This window comes from Lampetra fluviatilis, chromosome 18 (assembly GCF_964198595.1).
Source record: "Lampetra fluviatilis chromosome 18, kcLamFluv1.1, whole genome shotgun sequence".
In the NCBI taxonomy this organism is placed as follows: domain Eukaryota; kingdom Metazoa; phylum Chordata; class Hyperoartia; order Petromyzontiformes; family Petromyzontidae; genus Lampetra; species Lampetra fluviatilis.
This window is the reverse complement of record NC_136292.1, coordinates 480,874-493,372: the sequence shown is the minus strand read 5'-3', so window position 1 is coordinate 493,372 and position 12,499 is coordinate 480,874. Positions and strand designations below refer to the sequence as shown.

Genomic DNA, 12,499 nt, shown 5'->3' with positions numbered 1-12,499 from the left:
AGAGAAAAGCATCAGCCAATTGTTCGTTTTGGCATAGCGACTCACATGTTTTGACTGGTATCTCCACGCCGACCGTCGAACTCAGCAAAGTGTTGGATTGCGCAGAGCCTGTACAATTGCAGCTCCACACATCTGTGCAGTAAAGCGTTCACACATGTTTGCCATTCCTTGCCGCTTTGGGATGGCGCATGTCAAACCGGACGCGGCACTTGACGAGTATTTACCGGAATTCTTTTGCGCTGCGCGTTATCCGTTTTGCAAGGGGGGTGGGGGGGCGTTTGGGGGGCTGGTAAAAGGTGTGGACAGTTGATTTCCAGTGAACTGACGGATCGTTTAAAAAACAGAGCCATTCATATGAAGACAAATGCTCCACGGAGCCATCAGAGTTGTTGCTCAGGACTGAGTAAATGGAGTGCTGAAAAGAATGCATCGCATTATGTAAGCACTGAGCAACGGGCCTCCTGCAGAACTCAATCTGTGGGTCATGTCCACTGACCTAGAGATGTATGTGTACACACACAGCTCGTGTTTGTACAAATGTGTATTTTAGTAGGATGTCTTAGACGTTTTGTATTGCTCCGATCAGCAGCACTGCAAGGGTTGTTGGCGTATTGCCATGCCTCCCCTCCTGTTTGCCCAACCCTTGACAATTACCCACAAATAGACATCATAAATTTGGAAACATAAATACATGTGTTCTGATTAGATTCCAAGTCAATCTTTGTAGGGAAGTGTACAATCTATTGCAGATGATAACGCAAAACGTTCAAAAGCTACTTTTCAAGATGTTTAAAAGAATAAAATGTATTTGCACTGCCAATTCAAGTGTTCCATACTCAAGCGTTCATGAACCAGTACGTACTGTAGGGGAAATTCCATATTCATATGACAGGAAACAGTCTATCCATTTAAAACCCACTGTTAACTTATCACAAAGTTGTAATAATTTTATTTACCCTAACCCCTGGGAAATGAACCCACAACCTGATGGAGACTGTATCAGGTGGAGTGTTTGCATGTTTTATAATTGTTAGGCAGCATTGTGACGTATTATTTACAGTGTTTAGTTAGAGTATCTTAGGGCAAACAGGGTCATGCAGTGGTGACAATTGTGATTCACAGCAAGAAGGCCCTGGGTTCGATTCCTGTCCTGGGTGCCCTTCCGCGTGGAGTTTGTGTATTCCCTCCCTGCTCAGCATGGGTTTCATCTAGCTTCTCTGGTTTTCCCTCGTAGCTAAAATAAACCAATGTAACTAGTATTGGCCAGACATCCCAATGCATATAAATTACCTGGAATTTACTGAATTTAGATTACACTTAACAACGACAGAATATATCAGCACCCTTCTGAATTGTCAGAAACTCAATGAGGCCTTGCTGGGTTACAAAAAATGCAATAATTATCATGATAAAAATAATTGATCTTTAGTCGACTCAAGAGTTTCCTTTTTAAATCCTTTATATTAAGTTCGCGTGCTTGCTTGCTTGCTTGCGTGCTTGCTTGCTTGCGTGCTTGCTTGCTTGCTTAGGACCGTGCAAATCTTTCGGTCGTTTTTTAACCCACTTCCCGTGATCCAATCGAGCTGACATTTTCCACACAGACTCGTTGTGCCAGACAATTATTGTTCGTGAAAAAAAATTCCCAAAATTTTACACTTTTTAGGCAAAAAAAATGTATTTTACATATATTCAAATAGAACGCATTCATGGCTTTGGCTGAACGTCAGAGTGTAAGAGCGCAAAGCGTAACCCCTCCACAGGCCGTGGCGGAGTAGCGCAGTTGGTAGCGCCCTCGCTTCCCATGCCAAAGGTCGCGGGATCGATCCCCGCGTCCTCCACAGGCGAATATATTTTTTAAATACTTTATATTAAGTTCGCTTGCTTGCTTGCGTGCTTGCGTGCTTGCTTGCTTGCTTACGACCGTGCAAATCTTTCGGTCGTTTTTTAACCCACTTCCCGTGATCCAATCGAGCTGACATTTTGCACACAGACTCGTTGTGCGTGACAATTAATGTTCGTCAAAAAAATTCCTACATTTTACACTTTTTAGGACAAACATATTATATTTAATTACCAATTGCTTAATGGTGCCATGCAATCATCTGACCCATAGGTGGCAGCCATCTCAAGCCAGAGGACGAGAGGACTCTCGCCGCCACGCATATAAAGGATTTATAGTGAAAAACTTTGTTTTTACTGGTTATACTTATTTCTGCCGATGTCTATTTCCACCATCCCAAATTGTGTGGTTCATTGTAGACGTCATCTTATCCCCACACCCTCTACTACCTAACCAGCTGCTTCCCCTTAAACATTAAAATGTGTCCTTTTTCAACCATTGTGCACATCGCCCTCAGGTTATTGTTAAATTCCTTATCGTCAGATTGTATGGTGTAGCCTTTTGAGAGCGAGTGGCATTCTAACAAAAGTTTTCAAGAAGATGAAACAAACGTTGAAAATTACGTAAACTGGCATTCACAGATGCATGCTGGAAATTATACAGAAAGAGGAACTCATACTGACCCATAGTGGTGCTTGAGCATGACGCAGCGCTAGAATGGACGATGTTGGATGGATGAGGGACTGGTGATGGAATTACAGCCGAAGGAGGGAATGTGCAACATGCCCAACAATACGACTACTCTGGAGATGGAGCAATGAAATCGGTGTGTGTCATCCCTTCTTTAGGGTGCCAGCTCCATTGTTAGTCTCAAGCACCAGCCTTCATCTAGCCATGTGCCCTGCTCAATCTCACATCTCTTAACAGTCAAACAATTGGATGATCGTTGCGTTCCGATTGCTCATGTTGATTTCGCGCTTGCTTTAGCACTCACAGCGAGAGGTCTGCAGATGTATTCATGTTCAGTGACTCGTGACCATACACTGCTCTGATTGTGCATCTGTTAATTTAATTGCCCTTGTTTATACACTTTACTTACATTGTCGAACTTTTGTTATTGTTGTAGTCGTATTTTATTATTATTGTTTTTAAAGAGATGGTCAGCCCATCTTCGAATGTCTTTTCTCAAATTCTGACAGTAATGTTTGCCAAGAGAAATAAAGCCTTGCGAGGAAATTTTGGATGCAGGAAAAACCAAGAGGGACCGTCTGAGAAACGCAATACGACAGGATGTATTCAGAGGGGTCTAAAAAACAACGCAAATACAGAGAACAGATTTTACTCGGAGTGGACATGTAGAACCTCATGTGTAACATTTCAAGCTGGCTCGCTGCAGTGGCCTGTATTTCACATAATGCAAAGTACTCTTTGCCTCGGAACTTTTCCAAATGAACGCGAAGGGAATATCGCTCGAAGATCTGCTCGGACAGGTCAGAAACTGATTATCCCTACGACCATCGCTTGGCAAACCTTGCGACTTGGAAATTTCACAGCAAATTCTGAATAATCCACAAGTCACCGACCCTGCCTCCAAAGTGTTCAATGACAGGTGTGCGCAACCATACCTGGCAAGACAACATATATGCTTCATATTTAATTTAGCCTTTTCCTCAATTTTATTACATTGTTTTGCTTTCATATTCACGTCATGAGAGACAGCATCCATGTGGAACTTTGATAGAGCAACGTGTCGCCTCACATGGTGTTCGAGAATAACCTCTGCAAGAAGGAGATATCACAAAAGTATCACTGCATTCCTTCAAATAGTAGTCAAACTGATACGTTTGTTTTTCTCACAGCTGGAATTTAGCCAAACTAAGTGAAAAAACAAATGTTATATGATGGGATTTTTTTCATAGTTATTGGAATCCAGGCTAAGCCCATCAACTCATACACTTGAAAACTTGGCTGGGTTAGCACCCTAGAGATTTCACAGAGGAATGATTATTTACCAGGTGGTGCCTAAAAAAGCTACCAGCAGGATTAGTCAGACATTGTGCGGATAAGCACGGTTGGCTATGTACGGGGAAAGAAGTGCTACATACATACGTCACCACACTGCTTGTACCAGGCCAGGTGCACTCTGAGGCTATGCAAAGTGTTGAAGGCTTGTTGTGACAGGTCACGGGACAGACCCAAGGTGCCATGTGTTGACTAACCGAGATGGCTGGCAGATGCACCAGCTGTGCCCCTTACTTGCGCCAATTCGCTGCATTTTCGCCGCCCGGCGCTCCGCTCGTTGTTGCGTGCCGTCACTCCTCTCATGCCAAATAACACACGGTACAACCCGCAAACACGTCGGAAAGATTTTCAACCGCAACCGCGAAAACCGACAGTAATATATCCTAGAGTTCCGTCACCTTGGTCACAATAACGAAAAACGACTTTCATCCTGAATAATTCGGCGATCGTTCCAAGCAAGCGCGGCGTTGGATTCACATGAACGTTTTTTTGCTCCCTGTGTCTCTCTCTGGCTCCCTCCCGTGACCTCGGCCCGCCGCCCCCCTCTCTCACCCTTTGCTGCAGACGACTACCTCACGCTGTGCAACATCCGCATGCGCGCCGAGGCGCAGACCTTCGAGGAGCCTCACTTCGGCGAGCAGTACCCGTTTGAGCCTCACCTCCTGCCGGACGAGCGTGGGGATTTCCCGCCCCAGACCGGGGCGCTGGGCCACCTGCCCTTCCGCGGGCTCACGGAGGTGCAGCCGTACCCCCCCGGGCAGCAGGAGAACGCCGGCCACGACCTGATGCCCGGCATCCTGCCGCTCTACTCCACTGACGATTGTGAGTGCCGCTGTACATATATATATACCACCAAATATACACATATATACCATGCATATACATATATACACGGTATTCCCTCGTTATTTGCGAGGGTTACATTCCGGAGATGTTCGTGAATTGCAAATTTCGCGGATAATGATATTGGCCTACGAAAACCTATCTTTTAAATTAATTACCTTATTTAAATACGTAAATAAGGTATTAAATACATGAAAATTATCTCATTATATCTCATCTCTCAACACATTCATCTCATCACTGGACATCATTACTTTCTCACATCACATTCTCTCTCATCACATTCTCTCTCATCACTTACCTTCTCACTCCTCTCTCAATTCAGTTGTGTCGAGTTCGAGATGCGATTCGTGGATAGCCAATTTCGCGGATAGCAAGGTCGTGAATAAGGAGGGAAGACTGGAAACAGAAATACTGGACATCTGTGAAAAAGAGCCGTATAGCTCATCGTGTTCCTGCAGCATCAATAAAGATTATGATTATGACACATGTCGTGAGTTCAACTGAGTCGCAGACGTACTCTTGGAGGCAACACATTTATTTAAATCTTGACTTAAAGCTTTCGTGACTGCAGGAATTCATACTAAGATAATACGTTATTTTATTCTTTTTCTATCTACGTGACTTTACTGAAAGACCCAAAGAGTATACATTTATTCAGCACTAACTCACAGGGTAACTACCCCTTAACAGAATAACAACCTATGGTGGTGACCACCAGGCTAACTACACTAATTACATCGTAACTGGTACGTTTTCCAAAACTGCTCACCCAATCATGCGCACGCTCACCTCTTAGTGTTGTCAATAAGTGGGAATGTGGGTACAGTCCACACCTGGGTGGACTTAGCCTTGAAAAGTATGAAAGACACAGCCTAATGATGTCAGTGTTGGGGAAGTCACACGTAGTACCGACCATAATCATCCTTTCACTCCTTGTTTGTAACGCCGGCTTTCGTGGATGATCGTGAACAGTAGTAGCCTCTTTCATTTTAAGCATGGTCGTGATTCTTATAAATCCTTACCTGAGTCGCACTCCGATGGGTATTTGGGTTGTACCTTGTTTTGGTGAATTGAGTTCCTGAAGAAGCTCCCAGGAGCGACACGTCGAGCATTGTGCCTAACAGAATCAGAATCTTTATTCCGACTGGAGAAACGTGATGATCTATGGAGCTCTTTCCCACAGATGTCTGGTAGGGACGGGTCAGCAGGTTCACAACACCGCAGTGCAACCCGAAAACACATCGGAGAGCCACACAACACAACCGTAAACACATTTGTGCACTTCCGTTTTACTCTCTCAGAAGGAGTTGTTTCATGACGAGCACTGGCTTCCTCTTTGACACATCCTCTTGTTTGGCCGTGAACCCACAGACAATTACAACCGATATGAGGGGCTGCAAGCGGAGGAGTGTGGCATCGCCCACGGCTGTGAGAACGGGCGCTGCGTGCGAGTGCCTGAGGGATTCACGTGCGACTGCTACGAGGGTTACCGCCTCGACACCTTGAGCGTCGTTTGTGTCGGTGAGCCATGAACATTAATATTTTATTAATATTTTATTCATATTTTATTCATATTTAACAGTGAACATTTATTGAGTGTTTTTTTATGAATGTAGGACCTTATTTAATAAGCTTGAGGTTTCACAACAACCACTGCCTCCCCCCGTTGGATGTTTCCACATCATGCACCATTCTCACTTTCATCATCATTACCATTAATTTAACATTGCCATCATTATTATCATCAAACAAAAGCCGCCATTTTTATCATCGAGATGAAACTGTCGTAATTGTTACCGTAGTTCTTATTGTTGTCATCATCCTTGTTGTCATTGTCACATTCATTATCGTTAAACCTACATCATTGTCTTTGTCATCGTTAAACTGAATGTTGCCATCATCACCTTCATAAAACAACATCCTCATTGTCCATAATTATAATCATCATCACCATAATCACATGACCAACGTGATCACCATCATCATCAGTGTCCTTGCATGTGTGTTAAAGAAAGATCTGAAACTAGCCCAGAAGATATTTTTTTAATATATTTAACCAATTACGAGTGATGACAAGGATTGCAACATTTTTGAGGACAGCGACAACGGATCTACCAAGTCCGGTACACATTGAGAGAAGGCACGCCAGCAGCGATTGAGCGTCATTTTAGCCGAGCGATAACTTTTGACTTTGACGTGCCGTTCACTTCCCGCTCTCTCGCGTCAACCTGCTCCTCCTGTGACCTTCAGATGTCGACGAATGCGAGGAGCAGAATCCTCGAGCGCAGCTCTGCAGCAACGGTCACTGCGTGAACACGGACGGCTCGTACCGCTGCGTGTGCCGTCCGGGATACGCCGCCCTGCCCCAGCAACCCAACGCGTGCGTGCCCGTGCTGCGGCACCCGCTCCCGTTCCAGTAGGCCGCTGGTCGTCTCCTCTTCCGGCCACCGAGCCCCGACGGGAACTCGCCTGCTTGCCAGACAGCTTAGATCAGTTTGGCAAGCTGGCCAGCCAGTGAGCCCGTGAGCTAGCCAGCTACGCAGTTGGCACCCCATGCTAGGCAGACTGATAGCCAGACGTTCTGTCTGTAAGTAATTTGGCGGCCTCGCCAGGAGACCTGCAGGTAAGCCAGGCTGCGAGCCAACCTGTCAACCGGCCACATGCAAAGCAGTGTTTCATGTTCAGATTCATTTGAGAGGGTAGGGGGGGAGGCAGGGGGAGGGCTTGGTTTGAGGATGCTGGTCGTGGGGTTTATTGGGCAAGGGAACTTGTGGCAGTATCAACGCAGTCAGTGTTCTACATTTATTGTATATAATTATTAAAATGTGCATCTCTATAGTTACAAATTCCAACAGTTTATATTTGAGCTCGGGAAAAGGGGCAGTGCTTAAAATGTACTTGGCCGAAATGCTGTTGATGCGTACTAATGGCCGAGATGCTAATAGCAAGCGAGTCCCTTTTGGGATTTAATTTGGTCCATTTCGCGTTTTCCAGTTCATCAAGAAGGTCTGCTTCATGGCATAATTTAAATGTGAGCAACGTTACGTTGCGAATTAACAGCGCTCGCCGATAATGCAGAAAACGCGTTGTGGACTACGCTACCTATTATGGTGTGAACTCGCTGCAGACCCACAGGCAGGCACCGGTAAAGTAACGATATAGTCAGCAATGAAGACCCAAAGTCATCTGTCATCGGTTTCGTACAACAGTAAAACAACAACAACAGCAAGATACCTGGATGTTCCTGTGAACATACCATTACATGTTTTTGTCAGCAGGAGTCGGTGAGGACTTTTAATATTATTGACATGAAGCACAGAAACAAGCTTTTACGAACAGTGATTAAGTAACTTGGGGATTATATCACATACAGCCGCTTTACACGTTAAGAACATTTTAAAGGCATAGGTCAATGAATGTTTATTGTGATCTGTTCGTGACATGTCAAAACAAGATCAAAACGCATTGACTATTATAATGCCAAAAAATTTAGTTTTTACAAAATGAATATCAGAGCTATTTTGTTTGTATAGAAGCTTTATAATGAGACACTGTAAATATATTCTAAATATCACAGGGACATCATCAGGGTTTATTGCATAATGATGGTAATTTTAATATTTTCATGAATACTGATTTCATGTTTTGTCAGCAAATAATTTGGTTCCATTGGAGTATATTATATCGCCCCCATCTTAAGTAACCATGATAATGTTATTGTTATTAAAAAAAAAGTATATATCATTCAAATAGACTTAATGTATTTTCAGTTTAAGTAGCTTAGGGCCATTGAACATTGAATTTCATCTCAAAATTCAACACGTCAAATTATTTTCTCAAAACAATGGATAAAGCATTTTTTTTAAGTACTCGCAAATTAACCCTTTCCCATTCCGATACGTCTGCAAGTTGCAGGGTGGGTCCCGTTAGCATTAATTTTACTTAGAAAGGCATAGTACTCACCACAGAGAATGGTAGCGACACAACCACACTCTATAAAAGCTGGCGCCAAACTGTGCCACACGACCTCCCTCATGGCCTTTTACTTCCGATTCCGTACACGTCCGATGACGTCATCGGAATGGAATTGGAAGAAAAAATGATGACATGACGTGTACATCATCCGAATGGGAAATGATTATGAACCTATCTTTGATTTCCGTGCATCATCTTCCTCTTCAGTTCCCTCCCATCGTCGTTTCGAGATGATGGGCCCGAATAAGATCTCACCACCTGCTCCTGTCTCCCACCAGCTTCACGGCTTCCTTTACTTGTCACCCGCTTTGTGTCAGAGACAATTTACCACCGAGTCAATTCAGTGCATTTTATTTTTTGCCATTCATTATTTTGTATTACCTTGCTGATCTCGTCTTGGAGCATAGACCATCACGAAAACTTCGGTCATCCTGCACCTCCGATAAGCATGCTTGGCTACATTCGGTGCAAAAAAAGTTCAACATACATACATCCTCGCAGCAGCGGCTTTTGGCTAGCCATCGAACAAAGACAGTCACTGCATCGCACGCTTTCAGATGCGCTTCTACGGCCGTCTAGAACGCTCTTCCTTCCAACATGAGGAAACAGATTTTTGTGTTTAGTTTGTTGGCCTTCCCAATCATCTCCGATTAGCACGGTTGGTTACGTACGGTTCAAAATAAGTTAAACGTACATACGTATACTTGTGCATCTAAATCTATGTATAGCATTCTATATGGATCTATTCTAGACCATGTGGCCAAATCACTCGAGTCGTTCTACCTTGGAGCTTCTCAATCCGTGTAAACCCCTGTCCCATTCCTTCTCGTCTTGCTCTGTGTCTCATTATCTGTAGTCTAGACACTCTCAGCGTTCTTCTCTGTTAGCAGCGTATTCCCACAGTTTTTATTTGTTCGTCAGAAGTTCTGATTCTCCGGCGTTTAGAGACGTACGTGAATGTCGGCATGCAACTGGTTTCACACACTTAGATTTTTGCTTGTAAGCATAATTTGTACTAAACCAGTTATTTTCTTGGTATTGACATATTGAATATTTGTTAATAAAGGGATGAACATGCATACGATGATCTTCAATTAAACTTAAACGCTAGTTTTACAGCAGTATAGAGGATGAGAATATGATTGCAAAATGAGATTGTTTTCTAAGTTTAAATTACAATTGAACATTTACACACGAGAGCAACATTTATCGCAGTCTTGTGAGCATATGAACATACCTTTTCAAACAATGTTAATTTCTTTGTTGTATTCAGTTATCACTTAAACAACCTTGTTTGCAGTGTTTCTGCAATTTATGACAGCTGCACGATGCTACAAAATCCGTAGATTTGCAGGTGATGCCACCAAACACGTAAACAAGGTAAAGGCGCAGCCATGCAGTTGCTTGCTCACACCGCTGCTGGTGGAAGGGCCTCCACGAGACGGAGCCCGAGAGTGCCCCTCTCTGGATGGCATTTGGCTTCTTCGCGCTTTGCCTCACCGCACGTGACCTACCAGTAGACTGACCGTGGTATAACCCAGTTAGACTGCCGGGCGGGGCGGAAGCGACGGGGATTTAAGAAACTCGCATCATTGTGTCCCCTGCCACCCCGGGAGATTGAATGGAATCGGCGACTTCTGGATTGCAAGTCCACTGCGTGAACCATTGCCACCGCCATGGTAGCCATGGTAGCCATGCCTGCCAAGTGCACGATCCCCTCGCCATTCACGAGGGATGCGTTCCGGAGATGCTCGTGAATTGTAAGTTACGCGGATAATGATATTGGCCTATGAAAACCTATTTTTTTATGACTTGGATTTAAAACGTAAATAAGCTATTAAATACGTAACAATTATAATGAAAGAAAAATAGTAATTGGTTATAATAAACAAAGTAAATAAAAATAAATATTAACGTATTAAATAATAGTTAATACAATAACTTACCCAAATTTATGATGATGATGATGCTATTGCATCATCACTTTCTCGCATCACACTCATCACTGTCTCATCACGTTCTTTTTTCACCTCTCGATGCAGTCGTGTAGAGTTGCAGATGCGATTGGCGGATAGCCAACATCGCGGATAGCAAATTCGTGATTAACTTTGCAATAGAACGCCGCTTGCAGTCTCTGCATTGTCTTTGAATTCGTGGCGCTCTGTTCTTCTGATAAGGCCGACAGTCACAAGTGGGCGGTGCATTCTGATGGGAATTCCTCTGGAGTGAAAACAATGTTCTGTTCACAAGTATGGTGGTGTGTGCTATGGTGTCTGCAGTTGTTTTCTTTTAATATAGAGAATGTGTTGTAAAACAAGGCAAAATAAGTCGAGGAAAGCTACTTTCCAATGTTTTGATTTTGTAAGACGACATTTGAAATACAGCTGTGGCAATAGAATGTACAATACAAATCATTACAATAAACCCATATTGAAAGCAAATTTAGCATCCTTTAATTATCTGAAAACAAAAATTCCCATTCGTACATAACACAAAGTGACATTTAGGATTGCATATTTTATATTGTTGCTTAAACTACATCAACATAATCTGTTGTGGTGTTTTATGTCAGAGAATATGGCTTGAATCGACATCAGCTGTGCTATTTTGTAAATGAATCAGTTTAGTTTGTCATGGTCTTAACAACACTGAGTCTTAATAGAAAGTGCATTCTACTCTGGATATCTATTGCATATAAATGGTGCCTTAATGACCTCTGCTTCGAATATGAAAAAAATGCTACAGATACATTTCGAGAAACAGCAGGTTAAATGATCCCCCTTTTTAATTTGACAATGAAACGATGTTATTGAAATGTTGTGTGTTGAGTGCTGGTCTGTAAATTACGTGTCTATTTGCATCTCAAAGTATGTATTAATTTGCCTAAATAAAGCCAAACTATTAAAATACAATTGAAAGAGTGCACATTATTTTCAGTTGCTCTGTCATCATTGTTTATATGCCAGCAGTGTACATACTATACGTAGCAGGGTTGTTCAAGGTTAACTTGTACTTAAAAAAAAATGTGAAACTGAATAAACCTCATCTTATCTTTCCTGGTATTCCCCCACTACACACACAGATTTGTCCCATCGGTATAATAATACCTTCATGCCAGAATGAACGCAGCCGTTTTTGGACATCTGCTTTCAAATTCCTCGCCACTTTTTACTGACTCGCATCGATGTCAAGCCATTTGCACCATTCACACTTCCACGTGACAGCCCGTGTCACATTTTTCTTTGCCAGCAATTGCATTACAACACATTGGTCTCATGGGTTTAGGACAAATGATGCTTTCCAACAAAAATCAAAGTGAAAATTTTTAGTTGCTTGCCGATTTCATATATGGCTCCAAATGCTGGAGAATGAGAACATTCGATTAACAAAAAATACATCAACTGCAAAAATGAGCAGCTTGAAAAGAGCACTGAGAGTGTCGACTTCAGAAAACGAGACACGGAGATAATGAATGGGACGAGGGTCTACACGGGCATTGCAGATCCACAGACTGCTTTGCGAAGCTGTGACGCCATGATGTTGCTGCCACTATCGCTGCTAATTGTTAGTTATCATTCATTATGTTATTATTATCTAGATTATAGAACATACATGAAGTGCAGGTCAAGCTGGGATCTAACTCCTTTTACAAATAAAAAAGGTGATAATTTCAAACTAGATTCGAAGCTTCCGTGACTGCAGGAATTACTCTTTGGTTCTTTCGGTAAGTCACGTAGAAAATAAAATAAAAATAGAATGCGACGTTTCGGTTGCAATACAAGCAACCATCATCAGGAAAGAATGAATGATAAAACA

At 42.9% G+C, this 12,499-nt stretch overlaps 1 protein-coding gene across 3 annotated transcripts in view; it reads left to right on the top strand.

The window, feature by feature from the left end:
* LOC144937050 (latent-transforming growth factor beta-binding protein 2-like) overlaps nt 1–11,570 on the top strand; it is a 135,827-nt gene extending 124,257 nt beyond the window's left edge. For all 3 annotated transcript variants that reach the window (XM_078864286.1, XM_078864285.1, XM_078864287.1), the window contains 3 exons: nt 4,427–4,684; nt 6,080–6,229; nt 6,959–11,570. In XM_078864286.1, the coding sequence (XP_078720412.1) occupies nt 4,427–4,684; nt 6,080–6,229; nt 6,959–7,128 (578 nt within the window). In that variant the 3' untranslated portion in view covers nt 7,129–11,570. The remainder of the gene's footprint in view (nt 1–4,426; nt 4,685–6,079; nt 6,230–6,958) is intronic.
* Nucleotides 11,571–12,499: the final 929 nt, after the last annotated feature.